The sequence below is a fragment of the Nelusetta ayraudi genome, unplaced genomic scaffold, assembly GCF_046127955.1.
Source record: "Nelusetta ayraudi isolate G7.1 ecotype Tasmania unplaced genomic scaffold, CSIRO-AGI_Nayr_v1 ptg000023l, whole genome shotgun sequence".
NCBI classification, from domain to species: domain Eukaryota; kingdom Metazoa; phylum Chordata; class Actinopteri; order Tetraodontiformes; family Monacanthidae; genus Nelusetta; species Nelusetta ayraudi.
Genome location: NW_027466073.1, coordinates 4,647,345 through 4,673,343, shown reverse-complemented (window position 1 = coordinate 4,673,343; position 25,999 = coordinate 4,647,345). Strand labels below are relative to the sequence as shown.

The 25,999-nt window shown below is 44.0% G+C and overlaps 1 protein-coding gene across 1 annotated transcript in view; it reads left to right on the top strand.

The window, feature by feature from the left end:
- The window catches only part of LOC142889629 (NLR family CARD domain-containing protein 3-like), a 305,633-nt gene that overhangs the window by 108,612 nt on the left and 171,022 nt on the right, over positions 1 to 25,999 (top strand). Inside the window, exon 2 of the mRNA XM_076028404.1 lies at positions 4,807 to 4,968. Coding sequence (XP_075884519.1) covers positions 4,807 to 4,968 — 162 coding nt within the window. The remainder of the gene's footprint in view (positions 1 to 4,806; positions 4,969 to 25,999) is intronic.

Here is a 25,999-nt window from a genome sequence, read left to right as displayed (position 1 = left end):
CATTTCAGAAGTGACTAACTGCAGACTTGGGAGCGGAGGAGGGATGACAGTCAGGCTGGCTCGACTGCTCCTCCTTCTCAGCCGTGGCGCGTCCAATCAGCAGCCGACATCCAGGACCGCACCTGCAAGGCGTCATCCACTCTCTCTCTCTCTCACGCACTCACAAAATAAATTGTGTTCAATCATGTTAAACTTGGTTGGGGCACAGCCATGGCTCTTTATATTTTATTTTTATTTTATTTTGTATTTTATTTTGAAGTTAGCGCTTTGCATTCTGGGCGATCCTCAGTACAGAGGAAGCCCATGAAGCAGGTGAGACGGTCTCCTCCCTGCTGAGACAGAAATTAATGCAATAAGTTGAGCTATGCTTCATGTAACTGTGTTTCAGTGTTTAAATGTGTGCTGGTGTCTTTCATTTATTTTTTTATTTTTTTATTTTTTATTTTTTAGCAAAGTTCGTTTTTATTTTTATTGCTATTCAAAACGATTAGCACGCTACCATGTCCATTAGCAGCACACAGCTCTCATACGGAGCACGTTGTCTCTGCAGGAGGTGACCAAGTTTCACGGAGCAAGTTATGGTTGTGTCCCATTCTGTTTCAGAGAATAAACTGCTGCTCCACACCTGACTTCTGCAAGTCTTCATTATACAGCAAGCAGGACAGAATAGGAGAGGTCCCATTGGTGCCGTGACTCGAGACTCTTTTGTTGTGCTACCGATGCTGCAGAGCGACCCGGGGACTGTTCTGCTGCTGCTGTTCATCTGCGGTCACTGAAGTCGGTCAGATGTGTTGCTTTTGTGCAGTGTTAGACATCAGATAGAGGGTTTATGTACTTTTATTTGATTTTTGATTTTTTATTTTTTATTTTTTATTTTTTTTTCAGTTTCCAGTCTAGGCCTTTTGTGGTTTCATCCTTTTGTTTTGTGGTATTGTGTTTTGTTAACTTTTTGGAAAGATGAGTAATCCTCAGGGTAATGTTTTTGTAACTCCTTTTGGTGCTGGCAGAGGGAGGGGTTTTATGCATCCTTCAAGTTTACTGTTTGAGAGTCCTGTTCAGGGGGGGGGGTGTAGTGTTGGGTAATCAGTGTACACCTGGGCGCCCCTTGCTCAGTACTGGTGTTATCCCTCCCCCCAACTCAGATGCAAACCCTCATGCCCTTGCTAGCCAGGGCACGCATTCCCCTGTCCCGGACAGGCACAGCATGTGTTCCCCTGCACCTACCCCTGATGTTATTGCTGCTAGTATTGTAGGTCAGATGGGTGATGCATTGATTCAACAGGTCAGCCAGCGGGTGGCACAGGACATTATCTCTCACCTCAGTGCATCTGTCACTACCCCTTTACTCAGTGCTGCCCCTTCACCTGCCCATGCTGATATGCTAGCCAGTTCCCCTTTACATAGTGCTACCCCTCGACCTAGCCATGCAAATGTGTCTGCCACAAATGCTTTTGACGTGTCCCATTTGCAATATGTCCCTGATCGAAAGCTGAAGGAGCCCCCCTGCTTCAGAGGAGACAACTCAGACTCTGTTTCCGTCCAGGAGTGGGAGGAGCTCATGAGGAGTTTCATTAAGAGGGGGAATCTGCAACCTGAGGAACAAGCGGAGGAGATCCATGTTCATCTTGGTGGCAAAGCAAAGGATGTTGTCAGGTTTGGGACCAGGAACAGTGGTATTAACATCACCTGTAACCCCGATGCCATTTATGGTCTCTTGCGGAAGCACTTTGATTCTGTTCCGTGTTCACCACTCCCATTAGCAGACTTTTACACCACTCTTCCTGGGAAGGGTGAGGATGCCTTTGACTACTGGCTTAGACTGAACCGCGCTGTTGACTTGGCCATTGAACGTCTGAAGGAGCAAGGAAAGTCACTGGACAGCCCCAGCACTGAGGTGACTCGAATGTTCATAAAGAACTGCCCTTCTACTGAGCTCGCCATGACCTTCAGGTCGAAGACGATAGACAAGTGTACTGCCCGTGAAGTCCAAGACATTCTGAACGAATATCATTCTGAAATGATGTCAGTGAACAGAACTTCCAGAGAAAGGGTGTCAGTGAATGCTCTTGCTGCTGTCTCGCCACCTGCACCACCTGCTGAAGAACAGAGCCCACTGCAGCCACAGGCCACTGACCCTGATGCCCTGAACCGCCTTATTAACATGCTGGAGAAGGTGCTCCTGCAAAGATCTTCCCCAGCTTCAAACAGTCCTGTTCATGGTCCGACTCGACGGCCTGGCCCAAGGCACCCCAGGATCGGTGGGTTGCACTTGGAGGAAATGTCTTCTTCTCCACCATGGACTTGACGTCTGGCTTCTACAATGTGCCACTCCATGAAGAGCACAAAAAATACACAGCTTTCTCTTCACCTTTTGGCCTCCACTAGTACAACAGAATGCCACAAGGTCTGTCCAACAGTCCTGCAACATTCATGCGAATGATGATATCAATCTTCGGGGATGAAAACTTCACTAGTCTGCTCTGCTATCTTGATGACCTGATGGTCTTTGCCCCAACTGAACAGCAGGCGCTTGAGCGTCTAGAGATGGTGTTCTCCCGTCTGAAAAGTCACAAACTCAAACTGGCCCCCAAGAAGTGTCATCTCTTGCGGAGGTCAGTAAGGTTCCTGGGACATGTCATTTGTGGGGACGGGGTGATGAAGGACCCTGACAAGATGAAAGCCATCATGGATGTGGGAGAGGCTGACCTGATGGAGAGTGATGGTGTGACCCCTTCCTGGAGGAAGATTAATTCTTTCCTGGGCCTAATCTTCTACTATCAGCACTTCATAGCTGACTGCTCTGCTAAAGCAAAACCCTTGTTCAGAGTCCTCTCTGGAAGGCAGGTGCAGCATAAGGCCATGAGAGGCAGGAAGGTGAAAAAGCGATCATCTGCTCCACCAGCGCTTATGGCGAGCGACTGGACTGCTGCATGCAAAGAATCGTTCCAGACCCTGAAGAATGAATTAGCTTGCAATGTCACCTTATCCCACCCCAACTTCAGTGAGCCCTTCGTTCTCGCTGTTGATGCGTCGTTTGATGGCATTGGCGCAGTCCTGTCTCAAGTGCCACCAGGTGAGACTGTTGCTCGACCTGTCGCTTTCGCCAGCAAGACACTGTCCCGATCACAAATTAACTATCCAGCGCACAGGTTGGAATTCCTGCCGTTAAAAGGTGCCATTTGTGACAAGTTTGGTCATTGTCATTGCCCATTGTCCTACATCTTAACAAAGCCATGTTTGGACGCATGTGAACAAAGATGGGTTGCTAAGCTTGCCGCATTCGATTTCGATCTGAAGTATGTCCCTGGCGTTAAGAACGTTGTCGCTGATGCGCTAAGCCGCGAGCCATTCGTTCAGTCATTTATCAGTCAACGTCTGATGAAAGAGCCCTACGTTGCACTGCTGGACGAAGTTAATGGCGTCGTCAGGGGTACAGTGCAAGATGCCTTCCAACTGCCAAGTTCTTCAAGAAAGGGAACCAAGACCATCCGATTCTGATGCTGAAGCCGTTATTTTATTTTGAAAGGTGACCCGCAGCTATTTTAGGTCGAGAAAAAAAAAAAATGGCCGAAATGTTTGTTTGATGGAAAGCGGGTCAAGCCGGAGTGGTTGGTGAGCCAAAAATTCTTTTGACCTCACGTTGTCTGTGTTGCCTCGAACCAAAAACTCAAGAAGGAAAATAAACGAGTTAAATGGAACCCACGTCTCATCAATTTATGAATGATGTAGTGGTGCTGGTATGACGGACGGACATTGAAGACACCTGAGCGTCAAAGGTAAAGAGCGGCTACATGAATGAAAACTGTGGAACTACACAGTCAATCAACACAATCAACACATTGAACACACAAACACATCACATCCTTCCTTCATTTGGCAGCAGACAATAAAACAGCAGTTGGATCAAAGATGCAGTGGAGTCCGAAGAGACGCCAGTGAAGGATCTCTGATCCAGTGGAGCTCCAAGCTGCAGTGACTTTACACACAACTGAGCATCATGTTGAGTTGAAGCAGCAGATCAGAGCAACACTGTCAGTCACAACAGGACGTGTTGACAGTCAGTGGCTGGAACACACTGGAGTGTGAAGCTGCACTGAGGACACTGTAGTGGAGACACTGAGGACCTGGGGCTTCATTTACAAAAACGTACATGGATTTCATCCTGAAACAAAAAAATCTGGATGTTCAAAATGTTGCGAACGCACAAACGCACACCCATTTCCTTTGAGAGTCCCAATCCTCGTGGAATTGATCGCACATGAGCACGAGCCCTGCTCTTCCCTCGGAACACCTCCACATACAAAGCGTTGTCCCCCCTTGTTGGAAATCCAACATGCTGGTGGACTTTTGGAAGGACAGTCTTGAGGTCAGCATGACTAAAATCTCCAGTGAGGATGGTAAAGCTTTTGGGTTTGCTGTCTGTTGATCACTGATGGCCTGGTACAGTTCATTGAGTGCAGCGTTCCTCTCACTGCTGTTGTTGGTGGGAGGGATGTAAACTGCAACTAGCAAAATGGCAGTAAACTGCCAGGGCAGATAGAATGGACGGCACTTTATGATCATCAACTGTGCCAGTGGTCAACAGTGTTTGCATACCACTGCAGTGTCCCGGCACCACGCACCACAGATGTAAACACATGCTGCACCACCGCGGGACTTCCCTCCATTTACATGATGATGGTGATGGTGGTGATGATGATGATGATGATGATGATGATCAGACATTAATGAGTCTTGATTCACTTTCACTGTCTTTAGAATCTCACATGTCGACCACAACTTCTCTCTCTGCTCTCCTTCATCCAGTGAACTCTCAGAGCTTGAGTGTGCAGTGGTGTCTTCAGCTCTGCAGTCCAGCCCCTCCCACCTCACACTGCTGGACCTGAGTGAGAACTTCCTGAGGGATCCTGGAGTGAAGCTGCTCTGTGCTGGACTGCAGAGTCCAAACTGCAGACTGGAAGTTCTCAGGTCAGTTCCTGCTTTCTACTGGTGGACAGTGTTTGTCAGCAGATGACAACTGGTGTGTAACGCTGCTCAGTGTGAAGACTTTGAAGCAGATATTAAAGACTCATCTAGACAAAGTGGATGTTGTTGATATTTTCATGTCAACAATCTGCAGCCAGAAAAGACTTTGGATGGTGGAAGAAAGTGTGGAAAATGTCTCCAGTCACTTTGGAGCTCAATGGAAGTTGTTGATTGGTGATGAAGGTCACATGACTGAGCAGAAGATCCTGTGAAGAAATATTAGAGGCAGATTAATAGTGCAGCAGTATTTCTTCATCTTGTCCTTTGAATGTGTTTGACTTGTAACGAGACTCTGATGACTGAAAACAGCCACAAGCACACAAAGGACTCACTGATTATTTTCCATCTTCACTGCTGATTGGCTGCACACTGACTGACACACTGCTGTTGTTATTGTGTTGACAACCCACTGGCACAATGACTCCTTTGAGGGAATGACTCAGTGATCCCAACAGCTGCACATCTGGATCATCAACAGGGAGAAATGACTCTGAATATGACATTTACACCATGGAAGAAATCAAATATTGATTCTTTATTCAGGCTGGAGAACTGCGGGTTGACAAAGCTCAGCTGTGATTGGCTGCTCTCAGCTCTGAAGTCCAACCCCTCCCACCTCAGAGAGCTGAACCTGAGTTGGAACCACCTTAAGGATTCATCAGTGAAGGAGCTGAGTGGTTTTCTGCAGAGTCCAGACTGTAAACTGGAGACTCTGAGGTCAGTTCACCCTCTTCACTCTCCAACTTCTATCACTCTTGTTGTTGTCGTCATGATTTTCACTTCACTGCTGTTGGAAATTCAATTTGCAGACACTGGTTTGTGTTTGAAATGAGTGGAACTAGGTTTGAAGCAGGGGTGTCCATTAGGTCAATCGTGTGGAGTCCTCGTCACTTCCAGCAGGTAGAATGGTTCAGGCAGGAACTCAGTGATCTTGGTCATAATGTACGATGTGGTGGATTTTGTTTTTATATGTGCTGGATTTTACAGTCAAAGGTAAATGAGACGAATCGGCTTCTGCACCACTCAGATCAAATAAAGGAGACATAAAGCAGATTTCATTTTAAATCTGAAACTATAATAATTGTTAAAATCAATGTATACTTCAGATACCTGCATTCTGTATGAGAGCAGACAGGAACAGGAAAAAGAGTTTGGCTGTTTTCTTTAAATACACGCCAAACTACCGGGGTTGTTGCGTGAGCCTGCAATCCTGGCGTAAACTGACGGAGACGCCTCGCTCGCAAAATACGCTTCAAAGTGACGCACAGCAGAAGCACCGGAGATCCTGGGAGATGCTGCTAGCAAAACATCTGCGTTCCACACACACACACACACACACACACACACACACACACACACACACACACCGATTGTATAGTAGGTAGATCTTTTTGACTTGGTCATTTTAAAAGTAGCTTGCATGTTGAAAAAGTGTGAGCACCCCTGGTTTAAAGGTGCAGTGTGTAAAATCCTGCCATCTGGTGGTCAGATTTCAGATTGCAGCGCTCATTCACTCACCCTCTCTCCTTTGTTGAGTGTCAGATTCTAAAGTCGACATTTGACTTTGATTCTAAACTCTCCATCATTTCTTCTCTATTCAGGTTGGAGGGCTGCAGGTTGTCAGAGCTCAGCTGTGATTGGCTGCTCTCAGCTCTGAAGTCCAACGACTCCCACCTCAGACACCTGGACCTGGGTCAGAACCAACTGCAGGATTCATCAGTGAAGGAGCTGAGTGGTTTTCTGCAGGGTCCAGACTGTAAACTGGAGACTCTGAGGTCAGTTCACCCTCTTCACTCTACAACTTCTATCACTCTTGTTATTGTTGTCATGATTTTCACTTCACTGCTGTTAGAAATTCAGTTTGCAGTCACTGGTTTGTGTTTGAAATGAGTGAAACTGGGTTTGAAACAGGGGTGCCCATTAGGTCGGAGAGAGAGAGAGAGCGAGAGAGAGAGAGAGAGAGAGAGAGAGAGAGAGAGAGAGAGAGAGCTTTAAGAGTGGAGTCCTCGTCACTTACAGCAGGTAGAATGGTTCAGGCAGGAAGTCAATGATTAGAAAACATGGTGGTTGTGGTTGATCTTGGGGTGAATTCCAATTCCTCCCTTAACCCTCAATCTCAACCCTCAATCTCAAAAATGCGCGCTCTCTGCTAGGTGCAAGTGCTGTCCCCATTCTAAGAACGTCCAGTTGAGGGAGGAGATTAAGGGCTGTATCGCCCTCAATATTGAGATTCTCCAGGACCACCCTTGGCAGTGAGGGCTACCCAGAAGGCATTGCGTATTTTCGCCAAGACATCTTCGAAAAAGATGGCGACAAAAAAGCGAGCTACAAATGGAAGTATTTTCTTAGTTAATAAAGATATAAATATTACAAAACCATTTTATTGTCTTAGTTTAAGAGTTTTTTATGGATTATTGACATCGTTGTTGCATAACATTTTTATTTTTTTTACTTTACGATGTTTGTCAGCCGGACTGGCGGTCCCGGCTTCACGTTACTTGTGTACCTCGTTGTGTAGCGATGGAGGACTTCTTCTTTTTCATCGTCTTTTTCTTCTTCTCCTTCTTCTTCGTCGTTGTCGTCTTCTTGACAGACTGGACTTAGCTTTGGCGTAAGGCAGCCCCCCACAGTCTGAAGACGTAACTGCACTTAAGGGGTGTCCCATTTCTAAGCCCTTACACTTATTTTTGAGGGCCAAGATTGAGGGCCAAAGATTGAGGGTTAAGGGCGAGGGTTGAGATTGAGGAGTTAAGGGAGGAATTGGAATTGGCCCTTGGTCATAATGTCCGATGTGCTGAATTTTGTTTTGACGCCTCGCTCGGAAAATACGCTTCAAAGTCACGCACAGCAGAAGCACCGGAGATCCTGGGAGATGCTGCTAGCAAAACATGTGCGTTACACACACACACACACACACACACTCACACACACACACACACACACACACACACACACACACACACACACCGATTGTATAGTAGGTAGATCTTTTTGACTTGGTAATTTTAAAAGTAGCTTGCGTGTTGAAAAAGTGTGAGCACCCCTGGTTTAAAGGTACAGAGTGTAAAATCCTGCCATCTGGTGGTCAGATTTCAGATTGCAGCGCTCATTCACTCACCCTCTCTCCTTTGTTGAGTGTCAGATTCTAAAGTCGACATTTGACTTTGATTCTAAACTCTCCATCATTTCTTCTCTATTCAGGTTGGAGGGCTGCAGGTTGTCAGAGCTCAGCTGTGGTTGGCTGCTCTCAGCTCTGAAATCCAACGACTCCCACCTCAGACACCTGGACCTGGGTCAGAACCAACTGCAGGATTCATCAGTGAAGGAGCTGAGTGGTTTTCTGCAGAGTCCAGACTGTAAACTGGAGACTCTGAGGTCAGTTCACCCTCTTCACTCTACAACTTCTATCACTCTTGTTGTTGTTGTCATGATTTTCACTTCACTGCTGTTAGAAATTCAGTTTGCAGTCACTGGTTTGTGTTTGAAATGAGTGGAACTGGGTTTGAAGCAGGGGTGTCCATTAGGTCAATCGTGTGGAGTCCTCGTCACTTCCAGCAGGTAGAATGGTTCAGGCAGGAACTCAGTGATCTTGGTCATAATGTACGATGTGGTGGATTTTGTTTTTATATGTGCTGGATTTTACAGTCAAAGGTAAATGAGACGAATCGGCTTCTGCACCGCTCAGATCAAATAAAGAGACATAAAGCAGATTTCATTTTAAATCTGAAACTATAATAATTGTTAAAATCAATGTATACTTCAGATACCTGCATTCTGTATGAGAGCAGACAGGGACAGCAAAAAGAGTTTGGCTGTTGTTTTCTTTAAATACACGCCAAACTACCGGGCTTGTCGCGTGAGCCTGCAATCCTGGCGTAAACTGACGGAGACGCCTCACTCACAAAATACGCTTCAAAGTCACGCACAGCAGAAGCACCGGAGATCCTGGGAGATGCTGCTAGCAAAACATCTGCGTTACACACACACACACACACACACACACACACACACACACACACACACCGATTGTATAGTAGGTAGATCTTTTTGACTTGGTCATTTTAAAAGTAGCTCGCATGTTGAAAAAGTGTGAGCACCCCTGGTTTAAAGGTACAGAGTGTAAAATCCTGCCATCTGGTGGTCAGATTGCAGCGCTCATTCACTCACCCTCTCTCCTTTGTTGAGTGTCAGATTCTAAAGTCGACTTTTGACTTTGATTCTCAGAGTGATGACACCCTGGAAAAACTCTCCATCATTATAAACTCTCCTTCATTTCTTCTTTATTCAGGTTGGAGAGGTGCAGGTTGTCAAAGATCAGCTGTGGTTGGCTGCTCTCAGCTCTGAAGTCCAACCCCTCCCACCTCAGAGAGCTGGACCTGGCTGAGAACTATCTTCAGGATTCATCAGTGAAGGAGCTGAGTGGTTTTCTGCAGAGTCCAGACTGTAAACTGGAGTCTCTGAGGTCAGTTCACCCTCTTCACTCTACAACTTCTATAACTCTTGTTGTTGTCGTCATGATTTTCACTTTACTGCTGTTGGAAATTCAATTTGCAGACACTGGTTTGTGATAGTAATGAATGAAACTGGGCTTGAAGGTACAGTGGGTAAAATCCTCCCATCTAGTGGTCAGATTGCAGATTGCAGATGCTGAAGTGGACATTTCACTTTGATTTTCAGAGTGATGACACCCAGGAAAAACTCTCCATCATTATAAATTCCATAATTTATTCTCTATTCAGGTTGTGGGGCTGCAATTTGTCAGAGCTCAGCTGTGATTGCCTGCTCTCAGCTCTTAAGTCCAACCCCTCCCACCTCAGAGAGCTGGACCTGAATATGAACCCCCTGAAGGAGTCATCAGTGAAGCCACTGATGGATCTTGTCTACAGCAGTGACCATCAACTGAAGAGTGTGAGGTTAGTACTGGTTTGGAACCAGTGGATGATGGTTCCAGCACCAAAGCCAGTTGATCCCACAGCAGAGGTCCAGTGTTCCCAGTCACAGTGTGAGAGGAGGATGGTGACGTCCAGCTGCTCCTCATTCATCCAACATCTGCTGCCAAACTGCTTCTTCTCTCAGTTCACCACCCAATTATTGATCAGTTCATCTTCATCAGGCCTCAGTATCAGTCCAACACTCCATGGTCACATGAACTTCTGATGTTCCACACTTGACATGTGACTGAGAGTCTGCTTCTTCTCACCAGTCACTCCATCATCTCCATCAACAGTCAACGTCTCTGTGATGATGCGTTCAAGGACCGTGAGTACTGACTCCTGCTGTCTCTTCTTATCTTTGCAGGTGGTGGTGAGGATGAGGAGAGTGAAGAGGAGCGCTCCATCTACTGGTGGCTGACAGAACTACAACCAGTGGAGCCAAACAGCAAGCTGCACGCACCAACACTGTGTGGGCGTGTCACGACCTTTGACCCCAGTGCAGCCTGGTGGCTGGCGGACTGCTTCTCCCTACAAGCTGCTGTGGTTACTGGGAGAGACGTCCCAGAAGCCACTGGTGGAGCTGAATCCTCAGTGGAAGAAGCAGGACTTGGAGCAGCTGCTCAGTGAAGGCAGCAGCAACACAACCACTGCTTCTGCTCTCATCATCCACGGCTGGAACATCTCAGCATGAAGGTTCCACACATCAACAACACACTGCTCTGCTCTCACTTCAGACTTCTATAACATCTTCATTTTGGAGGTGAAAAATACTTTTCAAGAGACTTTCTGCTTCATGATCTTAAATAAGGAAATCATGTGGAAAAGATAAAGTGATTCACAACACCTGTGATGGGAACTCAAATCATTATTGAATCATAAGTAAGACAAAAGAAGTTTCCCTCAAAATAATTCATGGTTTTGATGCTTGCCAGATGTTTGTGTGGAGATTTCAGAAGGACATCAATGAATCAGAAGGAAACCAGATCATTTATTTTATGTGATTATGTTATATCATCCTAACTTTGTTACAAGCTCAAACATTATATTTCAATGAGTCAATATTCTGACAATAAAAGCCATCACAACCTGTGTGACTTTGACCTCAACTGACGTTTCATTTCTGCTGCTTTAACACTTTGATTATATATCTCCTGAAGTCCTACCATGGGGATTCTCCATATCTGAATAACTTGTGTACTCAAACCTTCTGTAGGCCATACCCACTTCTCCACTAGGTCTCAACATAAACCACATGAATCAATGAAAATAAATCTCACTTTTACAAACAAATCCAATTCAGTTCAAATATAATTTAAATAAAATAAATGATACATTATAATTAATCACCAACAGATAAATCAATGCAAGATATGAGGTGGTTTGCCCTCTCTGGGTCGGTGGGGAGGCCCTGCCTCAGGGGGAGGAGTTCCAGCATCTCGGGGTCTTGTTTGGGACAAGGGGGAGGTGTTCCAGGTGTGTCCCACCAGGAGGAGACCCTGCTGGAGGGACCAGGTCTCTGGGCTGGACTGGGAAGCCTTGGGGTCCCACTGGAGGAGCTGGAGGAGGTGACTGGGTCCAGGGTAGTCTGGGGGTCTCTGCTGAGGCTGCTGCCCCCGAGACCTGACTCCAGATACGGCAGTAGAAGATGGATGGATGGATGGATGGATGGATGGATGGATGCCAGGTGATAGAACATTTCATAAAAACAGACTCTGCATTATAACTTCTATTACACTCGAAATAACTCACTCCAATATAACTGCACTCGTCCTTCTCTCACATTACATTGGATCACAATGACCAAACAACACAACAAAGACAATGATCCAACTGTACTGCCACGTCCAGACTCAGTGTAGGTCTGTAGGCCTCTTGGACCTTCATGTGAACCACTGCGTGTTGACTGGAGGTGAAACATGGCTGACTGCTGTCCTCCTACCTGGACAATGCAATCTCACTTTCAATCTCACAGCCACTAAAAAACCTGATTGTGATTGAGAGGTCCTCAGCAGCCAATCACTGTTGGGAGTCCAGCCTTCAAACACTCCTCCTGAATCCACAGTCACATCTGTGAGCATCTGGAACTTTGGCCCTGATCCTCCACACCACACAACTTGGGATGACAGCGCCACCTACCTGGATCCTTTCAGCAGCCAGTCCATGTTCTGGCCCGTTTCCACTGTGGCCTGTTGTGTCATCTGGACCGGAGTCTGGATCATCAGTGTCCAGGTTCATGGAATCTGTCAGAGTGCCGCCGTCCTGTCATGTAATGATAGAGAATCACTCTATTTATACTAATGTGCAGAACCACTAGAGTGTCATTTCTTCACTGCTGTCAGCAACAAGCATTTGGTGTCACACTGGTGTACAACACTTATGGGCTAATTAATAAGAAATGACATATTTAGGAATCACCCGCAATGCCCAGATTGTTGCTGCTTATCTGCTGATATGAGCCGTCAACTGTTGCAATATAGAACCACGGGCAGGAAATTACAATTAGTGTAGAGCGTATTATAATTTAAAAGTTTACTAACGGTAGTTCTTTAAAGAATTTAGCAGGGATGGAACAGCCTAACGTGACGACGTCACTTGTAAAACGGAAGGAGCTCAACCTGCTGTCAGGGTGAAAACTCGGTGTTACGTCCCGTCTAGGGGGACCGAGACGCAACGTGTGGGACACCTTCCCCCACTCCCAAGCCTCATTAATTTCTCACGGCAGTTGGTGGTTTTCAACAAAAACATTTATGAATCAGTAAATGAAAGAAACAAAACAACTTAACCGGTGGGCAGCAAAGGCTTCAGGGTGGGCCCAGGCCAAAATAATAAACAAACTCCAACTAGCTCGCCTTAAGAACTAACTAAAGAAAGAAAGAGAAGCCAAATACAGAAAGGCTAACCTCCCTACATACTTAATAAACAGGAGAAAAGAGGGGACAAAGAAAATGGCAGCCCACCCCTACGGCTGCGTGCTCTAACGCCATTTCAGAAGTGACTAACTGTGGACTTGGGAGCGGAGGAGGGATGACCGTCAGGCTGGCTCGACTGCTCCTCCTTCTCAGCCGTGGCGCGTCCAATCAGCAGCCAACATCCAGGACCGCACCTGCAAGGCATCATCCACTCTCTCACACACACACAGACAGAAACATAGAGGCACCTAGACCCACCCGTGGGTCATAACACCCCCTCCCTTAAGAACCAAACCCTATTAACATACCGACAAACAAAACTAAACAAGAAAACCCTCAGTTCCCCCGAAATAAGAATTTCGCAGCTAGTCCACATGTACACGTGATAATGCATCTGCCAACACAATATCAAGATCCCTAGATAGTAAGTTTGATAGATGGATAGAAATAGATAAGTTAGTTAAAGTTACACACACTATATATATATATATATATATATATATATACATACATTATATTTTTATTTTATTATTAACCTCTTTCAATGAACTCCAAAACATACATGGTCAAAATTCATATTATTATTATGTTGTTGTTGTTTTTTTAAAATGCTCATACAAAACAAGAACATTATTTCCAGCAACAAGCTTCTGTTACGACTGCCGCAACAATTGGTGGAGTGACAAGAACCCAGCACGTGAACTCTACGATGAGCTTCCACCCACGGAAGTACCATAGGAGGACACGCATTAAATAGTATGGCTTGTCCACCAGAAGGCTGTATTATGGTGTACATAATATAAAACTTCGGCCCAGTTCTGCTTGTATTGCATTGTATTGGTTGGTGTTCCTGAAGTTTCATTTTTCGTCCCTTTTTATTTTTTACATCCATGTTTGTGATGAAATAGTTTTGTGAATCGCTAGCTCGCATTGCATGCTGGGAAACAGCGTCACTCAAGGAAGTTTTCGCTTCGCTGACACGGTCCTGAAGGGAGTGGGTTTTAGTGCACTGGAACGGGATGAATGTGTTTAATCAAGCAGTACAAACCTGATTAATTGTCTTAATACTTCACTTCGAATGGCCATATTGTTTAGGATTAGAATTAGATGACAACTTGTTCACAATATTTGCAACTATTCAATTTGACCAGCAGGTGTCAGTAGAAGACGAAATTTCATGTTGACTATTTCCTAATGGAAGTGCTCTCTTGACGTTGGATTTTTCTCATAATTATTTGAAGTGTAGGCCTGTATCTGCACACAATTTGGAATTCGTCCCAGCGCCCTGAGCCGTTAAAATATAAATTGCAGATATATATATTATATATATATGTATATGTATGTATATATACATATATGTATATATATATATATATATACATATATGTATTTATACATATATATATAATATATATATATGCAATTTATATTTTAACGGTTTATATAGATCCCTCAGGCTCCATTCAAAATGGGGGTTATTGTAGGAGAGTTGCAGTCAACTGAGATTTGGAGAGAGTTTGGATTACTAGATTTTGGATAGTGTTTATAGTTTGGAGTGTTTGAGACTAGATAGCGTTTAGTTTGGAGATAGTTTTGAGAGCTTAGGGAGAGAGTGAGGAGAGGAGAGGTGATAGGATGGAGCCCCCTGTCCTGTACATCAATGTCCATGTTACACAAGCATCTATGCCAGGGGTGCCCATTACGTCCATCACGATCTACTGGTCAATTGCGAAGGGAGTTTGGGTGATCGCATGGAGAGAGAGAGGGAGAGAGAGAGTGAATGTGAGAGAGAGAGAGAGAGAGAGAGAGAGAGAGAGAGAGAGATCCCGTCAATTACAGCAGGTAGAATCGTTCAGGCAGGATTAGAAAACACGGTGGATCTGGTTGATTTTGGTCATAATGTACGATGTGCTGGATTTTGTTCTTATATGTGCTGTGCTTTACAGTGAAACGTAAATGTGACGTATCGGCTTCGGCACTATTCAGATCAAATAAAGACCAGACAAGGACAGGAAAAAGAGTTTCGCTGTTGTTTTACACGCAAAACTACCGGGGTTGTCGCGTGAGCTTGCAATCCTGGCGTAAACTGATGGAGACGCCTCGCTCGGAAAATGCGCTTCAAAGTAACGCACTGCAGACGCGCCGGAGATCCTGGGAGATGCTGCTGGCAAAACGTCTGCATCACACACACACACACACACACACACACACACACACACACACACACACACACACACACACACACACACACACACACACACCAATTATCCCTAACCTATGCGCTGGAAAACACAAAACTATACAGCAAAACATCTTAACGTAAACACACTTTTATTGATAAAATCAAACATAGGCAGATATAACCTAAACAATTTTAAACCATGAGTTTTCTGTGCAATGATGAGCATAAATGCACATGGGAACATGTTGACCCATTTAATCCTCTTTCTTTCTTTATCATTGGACTACAAATATATTTCTGAATGAATATGTTTTCCTGTTTTATAGGAAGTGGATCTTTTTGACTTGCTCATTTTAAAAGTAGCTTGCATGTTGAAAAAGTGTGAGCACCCCTGATCTATGCCCTTTTCCAAGTCCCACAATCACTTTCACTGTCATCTGCCTGATTACACCCATGCCATTTTCAGAAGAAAATTGCACAAACAGAATACATTCAAAAAATGTATCATACACATAGTTATCAAGTCAAGTTATTTATTTATTGTCATTGTTGAACAAAGTTAACAACAAAATTTGTTTGGAGCATCCCCATAACCACTGGCATCAGTACCGATAAAATAATCATAAATAAGTGAGAAAAACAAAACAAAAATATATATAATTTATGTACAGAAATGATTTGGTCATTCATTTTTTGCAATTCATAGTCATTCCCAACAGACATAACAGACACAAAAATTCAATGCATCACACGTGGTTCAGACACAGCTTGCCTGTGATTGTACATTTGGCCAGTAGGTGGTTTCGTGTGCACATGAAACTTCGAACCAGTTGGCTCAAGTGGTTCAATGCCTCATGAGGCTTCACCTCACCATCACTACAGTCACTGCATCCTGAATCAGTCACACTCAAAGTCGCACACCACCTCTGCTTTGTTCTGGACTGTGGAATGGGCAATATTAATTTAATCTAATTACATTCTGTTTTATTACTTTATGTCTATTTTAATGCTCTTTATTGGTGCTGAATGGAAGTGTGGTTGTTGTTTTATGAGCTAATGGATAGACAAGTGGCCTATAACATAAGACGCTTAAATGAAGTGAATAGGATATGTCCACAATGTCAAGAAAGGAAGCAGGGTGTCTTTAAAATCGATAACATTTGAATACGTATTAAAAGTTGAGTTGATGTTATACTTGTATTGACATTATGAGTAATTTATACAACTTTTCCCAGGAACTTTTCCCAATGATGAGGTTGAGGGCCCATCATCTGCAATTCAGCATTCTGCAGGTAGTCAACACCAAATCAAGCGTATTCAGCTGTCATAATCCTGTTTGTAAATAATACACATAAACTGTGTACTTGTAATATAAGTCAAACTTTGGTAACTTGAATATAATTCTCACAAAGGGATTTTTCATGTGTATGCACTTTGTACCTGTTATGAATTAAAAAAAAAAAAAATTCATAACTAAACTCAGTTGTTGGTTTCCATCTCTATAAGTTAACAAAGATACATAGATACCTATGAAACACTTGTTTATCTTGCTGAAACTAATACTAGGTTACTAGTACTAGATACACCAGTATACTCTCCCGGAGCACAGATCAACCCACTCAAACAAACAAAAAGCATTTTACTCAGTCAGATAAGATTACTAAATGCTGGATGATACACTGTTTTGTGCATTATTTGGGTAAATAAAATAGTTCTATTATTCATACTTCCGCCTACCATTTATTATTACCTAAGGCATAGGGCATTTAAAAAAACAAAACAAATGTCATTCCGGTGTGCCACTCTTCCACAGTCTGTGCCCCGAGCTTGCCCCCCCAAGAAAAAAATTCTAGGACCGCCCCTGTTTCCAACACTGTGGATGCTCGGTTGTTTATTGCAGCAGACAGATAAACAATTAAACGGCTAAAGCCATCTATTCCACCGTGAATGACAAATCTCCAGCTTTTGGTAAAAAAGGGAGAGAAGACGGAAAGAGAAATCTAAAATATATAAGGCATCAGATAGCTAATTGAAAAAGGTTCATGCACAGCTTATTTGACACAAAAAAGGTATGGTACAAAGATGAAAAGATTTGGAGTGGGTAGAAAATCTCAATGTTTCATTTGTTCAAGTATTTAAAAACAGTTTTGAAAAATACCGTATTAATTTGTGGTTTCCATCTATGTGCCACATTGCATTTGGTGCAGGAACAGAATACTGCCTCCGTCTTAGTGTGCGATTGGCCAAGGCTCGCACTTCAGTCCCAATTGGGTCCACTCTTCTTAAGGAATCACGTACTCTTTGAACTACAACAACAGCAAAAAAAAAAGAAAGACAAACTACATAAAATATTAAAGGCACAAATCCGTGTTAACACAGATAATGCTGACAAAAGGTATGATTTCATTTATTAAATACCCCCCCTTTCTTTTTTAAATATACCGCCATTCTTTTTTTAATCATCCATGTAAGCACTTTTAGCTACATTTTGTACAGAAAGCGTTATACAAATAAAGCTAATTATATTTGTTTGTTTCGGTTAAACTGATGCACAATACAGATTACTGAATACATTCATGTGGGGATCAACTTCATATCAAACTTACTTTGCACTCGTAATCCCCTGGCATGAAGGAATGCTCTCATCATTCTGTACCCTGTGTTTGGGTGACTGAGTTGGATTTCTGCAATGACGGCATCCAGCTCTTCATCACAAAGCGCTGAATACATGTCCGACATTCTAAACAAACAAAGAATAATTCCTGAAATTTTACTTGGCAAGAGCCAAAACATATATGATTAAAAGCGTCCATTTTCGCTGCAACCATTTTGACGGGTATTTGTTGTATCATTAGTGTTATTAGGTACAAGTGTTGCTGCGTTCATTGCAAGGTTAACGTCATTTGCGTCAATAGATATGGAAAACAACTACACTTAAGTTTAAAAGAAATGTGCACGTTTTGTAAATGGCAATTTCTTAATATTATTATTATTATTATTATTATTATTATTATTATTATTATTATTATTATTATTAGTGTTCTGTTAAGGTGAAACAACAAAGAAGCCTTTAAGTCTAAATTGTTTAATAAATAGGTTAAGAGCAGTTGGTGTAAGTATGAAAGTCATTTCATTTATTTGTTGCATTAAGAGAAGCATTTATAGAGCGTCGTTGCCACCTACTGGCATCTTTCGGTAGTATTTCTGTTGTAATTTTGAAGCGAACTTTATACCGGAAGTAAGACACGGGAAACACACTGCCAGCGTTTTCTGATACGCACCCGTTCCTGTAAACCAGTGTTTGTGTGCCGCGAGATATTGTCAGGTGTGCCGTGGGAAATTATCCCATTTGTGTGCCTGTGCAGTCTAGCGCCTGGCAGAGTAATCATGTAGTACTCTTCCATACCAGTAGGTGGCAGCAGCAGGTAGCTAATTGCTTTGCGCTTGGAGACAAGGAGAGAACAATTCTGGGAAAAACGGGACGGGTGGCAACACTACGCTGAACTTGTGGCTAAATCAAAAAAAGTCCCACACTGTGACAGAGCAATTAATACTTCCCGCCTGCAAAGCCATTGTAAATGAGACGCTCGGACCCGAAGCGGCTAAAGAAATAGCCAAAGTCCCTCTCTCAGATAACACAATCTCCAGACGTATTAATGAGATGTCTGCAGACATCGAAAGTGTGGTTTTGGAGAAGATCCCTATCAGTAAGAAATTTGCCTTGCAACTTGATGAGTCTACTGATATAAGTGTTGTTGCAGATTCTGAAGTCGACATTTCACTTTGATTTTCAGAGTGATGACACCCTGGAAAAACTCTCCATCATTATAAACTCTTCATCATTTATTCTCTATTCAGGTTGTGGTGCTGCAGTTTGTCAGAGCTCAGCTGTGATTGGCTGCTCTCAGCTCTGAAGTCCAACCCCTCCCACCCAACCCCTCCCACCTGGACCTGGATGGGAACCAGCTGCAGGATTCAGGAGTGAAGCCACTAATGGATCTTGTCCACAGCAGAGACTATCAACTGGAGAGTGTGAGGTCAGTACTGGTTTGGAACCATTGGATGATGGTTCCAGCACCAAAGCCAGTTGATCCCACAGCAGAGGTCCAGTGTTCCCAGTCACAGTGTGAGAGGAGGATGGTGACGTCCAGCTGCTCCTCATTCATCCAACATCTGCTGCCAAACTGCTTCTTCTCTCAGTTCACCACCTAATTATTGATCAGTTCATCTTCATCAGGCCTCAGTATCAGTCCAACACTCCATGGTCACATGACCTTCTGATGTTCCACACTAGACATGTGACTGAGAGTCTGCTTCTTCTCACCAGTCACTCCATCATCTCCATCAACAGTCAGCGTCTCTGTGATGATGCGTTCAAGGACCCTGAGTCCTGACTCCTGCTGTCTCTTCTTCTCTCTACAGGTGGAGGTGAGGGAGGATGAGGAGGAGAGTGAAGTGGAGCGCTCCATCTAGTGGTGGCTGACAGAACTACAACAAGTGGAGCCAAACAGCAAGCTGTGTGTCACGACTAGTGATGGTGAGGTGAAGCCTCATGAGGCATTGAACCACTTGAGCCAACTGGTTCGAAGCTTCATGTGCACACGAAACCAGCTACTGGCCAAATGTACAATCACAGGCAAGCTGTGTCTGAACCACGTGTGATGCATTGAATTTTTGTATAATAATTTCTGTCCATAAATTATATATATATATATTTTTGTTTTTTTTCTCACTTATTTATGATTATTTTTATGGGTACTGATGCCAGTGGTTATGGGGATGCTCCAAACAAATTTTGTTGTTAACTTTGTTCAACAATGACAATAAATAAATAACTTGACTTGATAACTATGTGTATGATACATTTTTTGAATGTATTCTGTTTGTGCAATTTTTTTCTGAAAATGGCATGGGTGTAATCAGGCAGATGACAGTGAAAGTGATTGTGGGACTTGGAAAAGGGCATAGATCAGGAATGCTCACACTTTTTCAACATGCAAGCTACTTTTAAAATGAGCAAGTCAAAAAGATCCACCTCCTATAAAACAGGAAAACATATTCAGAAATATATTTGTAGTCTAATGATAAAGAAAGAAAGGATTAAATGGGTCAACATGTTCCCATGTGCATTTATGCTCATCATTGCACAGAAAACTCATGGTTTAAAATTGTTTAGGTTATATCTGCCTATGTTTGATTTTATCAATAAAAGTGTGTTTACGTTAAGATGTTTTGCTGTATAGTTTTGTGTTTTCCAGCGCATATTTTAGGGATAATTGGTGTGTGTGTGTGTGTGTGTGTGTGTGTGTGTGTGTGTGTGTGTGATGCAGACGTTTTGCCAGCAGCATCTCCCAGGATCTCCGGCGCGTCTGCAGTGCGTGCGCACTTTGAAGCGCATTTTCCGAGCGAGGCGTCTCCATCAGTTTACGCCAGGATTGCAAGCTCATGCGACAACCCCGGTAGTTTTGCGTGTAAAACAACAGCGAAACTCTTTTTCCTGTCCCTGTCTGGTCTTTATTTGATCTGAATAGTGCCGAAGCCGATACGTCACATTTACGTTTCACTGTAAAGCACAGCACATATAAGAACAAAATCCAGCACATCGTACATTATGACCAAAATCAACCAGATCCACCGTGTTTTCTAATCCTGCCTGAACGATTCTACCTGCTGTAATTGACGCGGATCTCTCTCTCTCTCTCTTAGACTTGGCTACATATATATATATGTATATATATATGGTCCTCTTTTCTGCTGCAGCTGGCCATTTTCCTTTTACACCGTCCGTCAAGAGAGCACTTCCATTAGGAAATAGTCAACATGAAATTTTGTCCTCTACTGACTGTGAATATGGCCATTCGAATTGAAGTATTAAGACAATTAATCAGGTTTGTACTGCTTGATTAAACACATTCATCCCGTTCCAGTGCACTAAAACCCACTTCCCTTCAGGACCGTGTCAGCGAAGCCAAAACTTCCTTGAGTGACGCTGTTTCCCAGCATGCAATGCGAGCTAGCGATTCACAATACTATTTCATCACAAACATGGATGTAAAAAATAAAAAGGGACGAAAAATGAAACTTCAGGAACACCAACCAATACATTGCAATACAAGCAGAACTGGGCCGAAGTTTTATATTATGTACACCATAATACAGCCTTCTGGTGGACAAGCCATACTATTTAATCCGTGTCCTCCTATGGTACTTCCGTGGAAGGAAGCTCATCGTAGAGGTCACGTGCTGGGTGCTCGTCACTCCACCAATCACCTCGGGGAGTTCTGAGCCAATCGTTGCGGTTAGTGAACAGAAAAGTGAACAGTCATAACAGGAAAAGCTTGCTGCTGGAAATAATACGCTGAAAGTGGATGTGACCCTCACTGAACCCAATTCAGACAACTCACCCTCCACTTTTTTTGTTTTGTATGAGCATTTAAAAAAAACAACAACATAAATAATAATATGGATTTTGACCATGTATGTTTTGGAGTTCATTGAAAGAGGTTAATAAAAAAATATATATAATATATATTATATATGTACATATATGTGCAAGTGTGTGTGTGTGTGTGTGTGTGTGTGTGTGTGTGTGTAACTTTAACTAACTTATCTATTTCTATCCATCTATCAAACTTACTATCTAGGGATCTTGATATTGTGTTGGCAAGTGCATTATCACGTGTACATGTGGACTAGCTGCGAAATTCTTATTTCGGGGGAACTGAGGTTTTTCTTGTTTAGTTTTGTTTGTAGGTATGTTAATAGGGTTTAGTTCTTAAGGGAGGGGGTGGGTCTAGGTGCCTCTATGTTTGTGTCTGTGTGTGTGTGAGAGTGGATGACGCCTTGCAGGTGCGGTCCTGGATGTCGGCTGCTGATTGGACGCGCCATGGCTGAGAAGGAGGAGCAGTCGAGCCAGCCTGACGGTCATCCCTCCTCCGCTCCCAACTCTGCAGTTAGTCACTTCTGAAATGGTGTTAGAGCACGCAGCCATAGGGGTGGGCTGCCATTTTCTTTGTCCCCTCTTTTCTCCTGTTTATTAAGTATGTAGGGAAGTTAGCCTTTCTGTATTTGGCTTCTCTTTCTTTCTTTAGTTAGTTCTTAAGGCGAGCTAGTTGGAGTTTGGTTTATTATTTTCACCGACCCAGAGAGGGCAAACCACCTCATATCCAGCATTGATTTATCTGTTGGTGATTAATTATAATGTATCATTTATTTTATTTAAATTATATTTGAACTGAATTGGATTTGTTTGTAAAAGTGAGATTTATTTTCATTGATTCATGTGGTTTATGTTGAGACCTAGTGGAGAAGTGGGTATGGCCTACAGAAGGTTTGAGTACACAAGTTATTCAGATATGGAGAATCCCCATGGCAGGACTTCAGGAGATATATAATCAAAGTGTTAAAGCAGCAGAAATGAAACGTCAGTTGAGGTCAAAGTCACACAGGTTGTGATGGCTTTTATTGTCAGAATATTGAATCATTGAAATATAATGTTTGAGCTTGTAACAAAGTTAGGATGATATAACATAATCACATAAAATAAATGATCTGGTTTCCTTCTGATTCATTGATGTCCTTCTGAAATCTCCACACAAACATCTGGCAAGCATCAAAACCATGAATTATTTTGAGGGAAACTTCTTTTGTCTTACTTATAATTCAATTATGATTTGAGTTCCCATCACAGGTGTTGTGAATCACTTTATCTTTTCCACATGATTTCCTTATTTAAGATCATGAAGCAGAAATAAAGTCTCTTGAAAAGTATTTTTCACCTCCAAAATGAAGATGTTATAGAAGTCTGAAGTGAGAGCAGAGCAGTGTGTTGTTGATGTGTGGAACCTTCATGCTGAGATGTTCCAGCCGTGGATGATGAGAGCAGAAGCAGTGGTTGTGTTGCTGCTGCCTTCACTGAGCAGCTGCTCCAAGTCCTGCTTCTTCCACTGAGGATTCAGCTCCACCAGTGGCTTCTGGGACGTCTCTCCCAGTAACCACAGCAGCTTGTAGGGAGAAGCAGTCCGCCAGCCACCAGGCTGCACTGGGGTCAAAGGTCGTGACACACCCACACAGTGTTGGTGCGTGCAGCTTGCTGTTTGGCTCCACTGGTTGTAGTTCTGTCAGCCACCAGTAGATGGAGCTCTCCTCTTCACTCTCCTCATCCTCACCACCACCTGCAAAGATAAGAAGAGACAGCAGGAGTCAGGACTCACGGTCCTTGAACGCATCATCACAGAGACGTTGACTGTTGATGGAGATGATGGAGTGACTGGTGAGAAGAAGCAGACTCTCAGTCACATGTCAAGTGTGGAACATCAGAAGGTCATGTGACCATGGAGTGTTGGACTGATACTGAGGCCTGATGAAGATGAACTGATCAATAATTGGGTGGTGAACTGAGAGAAGAAGCAGTTTGGCAGCAGATGTTGGATGAATGAGGAGCAGCTGGACGTCACCATCCTCCTCTCACACTGTGACTGGGAACACTGGACCTCTGCTGTGGGATCAACTGGCTTTGGTGCTGGAACCATCATCCACTGCTTCCAAACCAGTACTAACCTCACACTCTCCAGTTGATGGTCACTGCTGTAGACAAGATCCATCAGTGGCTCCTTCACTGATGACTCCTTCAGGGGGTTCATATTCAGGTCCAGCTCTCTGAGGTGGGAGGGGTTGGACTTCAGAGCTGAGAGCAGCCAATCACAGCTGAGCTCTGACAAATTGCAGCCCCACAACCTGAACAGAGAATAAATGATGGAGAGTTTATAATGATAGAGAGTTTTTCCTGGGTGTCATCACTCTGAAAATCAAAGTGAAATGTCCACTTCAGCATCTGCAATCTGCAATCTGACCACTAGATGGGAGGATTTTACCCACTGTACCTTCAAGCACAGTTTCATTCATTACTATCACAAACCAGTGTCTGCAAATTGAATTTCCAACAGCAGTGAAGTGAAAATCATGACGACAACAACAAGAGTGATAGAAGTTGTAGAGTGAAGAGGGTGAACTGACCTCAGAGTCTCCAGTTTACAGTCTGGACTCTGCAGAAAACCACTCAGCTCCTTAACTGATGAATCCTGAAGATAGTTCTCAGCCAGGTCCAGCTCTCTGAGGTGGGAGGGGTTGGACTTCAGAGCTGAGAGCAGCCAATCACAGCTGATCTTTGACAACCTGCACCTCTCCAACCTGAATACGGAATAAATGATGGAGAGTGTCATTCACAGTTGGGTGTGCGCGCGCACGCGCGCGTGTGTGTGTGTGTGTGTGCGTGCGTGCGTGCGTGCGTGAGTGCGTGCGTATGTGCGCATACGTGTGTGTGTGTGTGTGTGTGTGTGTGTAATTTAAAACCAGTTTTACACATTTCTAATGGAATCAAAGTGAATTCCAACAAACTCAATTCAAAGTCATGACAACAACAACTGCAGCAGTTGTAGAGTGAAGAGGGTGAACTGACCTCAGAGTCTCCAGTTTACAGTCTGGACTCTGCAGAAAACCACTCAGCACCTTCACTGATGAATCCTGCAGCTGTTTCCAACTCAGGTCCAAGTGTCTGAGGTGGGAGGGGTTGGACTTCAGAGCTGAGAGCAGCCAATCACAGCTGAGCTTTGACAAACTGCACCTCCACAACCTGAATAGAGAAGAAATGATGGAGAGTTTATAATGATGGAGAGTTTTTCCAGGGTGTCATCACTCTGAGAATCAAAGTCAAAAGTCGACTTTAGAATCTGACACTCAACAAAGGAGAGAGGGTGAGTGAATGAGCGCTGAAATCTGACCACCAGATGGCAGGATTTTACACTCTGTACCTTTAAACCAGGGGTGCTCACACTTTTTCAACATGCGAGCTACTTTTAAAATGACCAAGTCAAAAAGATCTACCTACTATACAATCGGTGTGTGTGTGTGTGTGTGTGTGTGTGTGTGTGTAACGCACATGTTTTGCTAGCAGCATCTCCCAGGATCTCCGGTGCTGTCACAGTACTTTTCCATTCAGCATGCCAGCCACTCCCACCTCATCAGCCACTCCACTCACCTGTGCTCACAGCTGCTCTTCATCTGCAATCAGCTCAGTATATATGCTCCTGCTCCACACCCATTCTTTGCCAGATTGTTCTTTGTCCCCATGCAAGACCTTCCAGCGGTTCTCTGCCTGATCACCCGTTGTCGACCGAGCCTGTCCCTGACCCGATCCAGCTTGGATTTCCCTGGTGTTCTGACCTGCCCGCTTCCGCTCTTGGTAATCCGCCTCCTGCCTTCTCGGTTCAGACCCCGTTTTTCCCTGACGTCCTGCCTCCCAGCAACCCGACCAGCCTGCAGTCCCCGACCTGCCTCGACCGCCAGCTCCCCGGCAACCCGACCAGCCTTCTGCCCCCGACCACGTCTACAGCCTCTGCGTCTCTGGTGTCTGTCTGCCTGTTCCCTGGCCCTTGTTGGTTCGGGCCTGCTACTGATCCAACACCTACCCCCTCATTGCAATTTCTACTACGCTGTTTGTGCTGCATTTGGGTTCACACCACCCCCCGTTTCAGGTGCTTCTGCTGTGCGTGACTTTGAAGCGTATTTTCCGAGCGAGGCGTCAAAACAAAATTCAGCACATCGGACATTATGACCAAGGGCCAATTCCAATTCCTCCCTTAACTCCTAAATCTCAACCCTCGCCCTTAACCCTCAATCTTTGGCCCTCAAAAATAAGGGGTAAGGGCTTAGAAATGGGACACCCCTTAAGTGCAGTTACGTCTTCAGACTGTGGGGGGCTGCCGTACGCCAAAGCTAAGTCCAGTCTGTCAAGAAGACGACGACAACGACGAAGAAGGAGAAGAAGAAAAAGACGATGAAAAAGAAGAAGTCCTCCGTCGCTACACAACGAGGTACACAAGTAACGTGAAGCCGGGACCGCCGGTCCAGCTGACAAACATCGTAAAGTAAAAAAAATAAAAATGTTACGC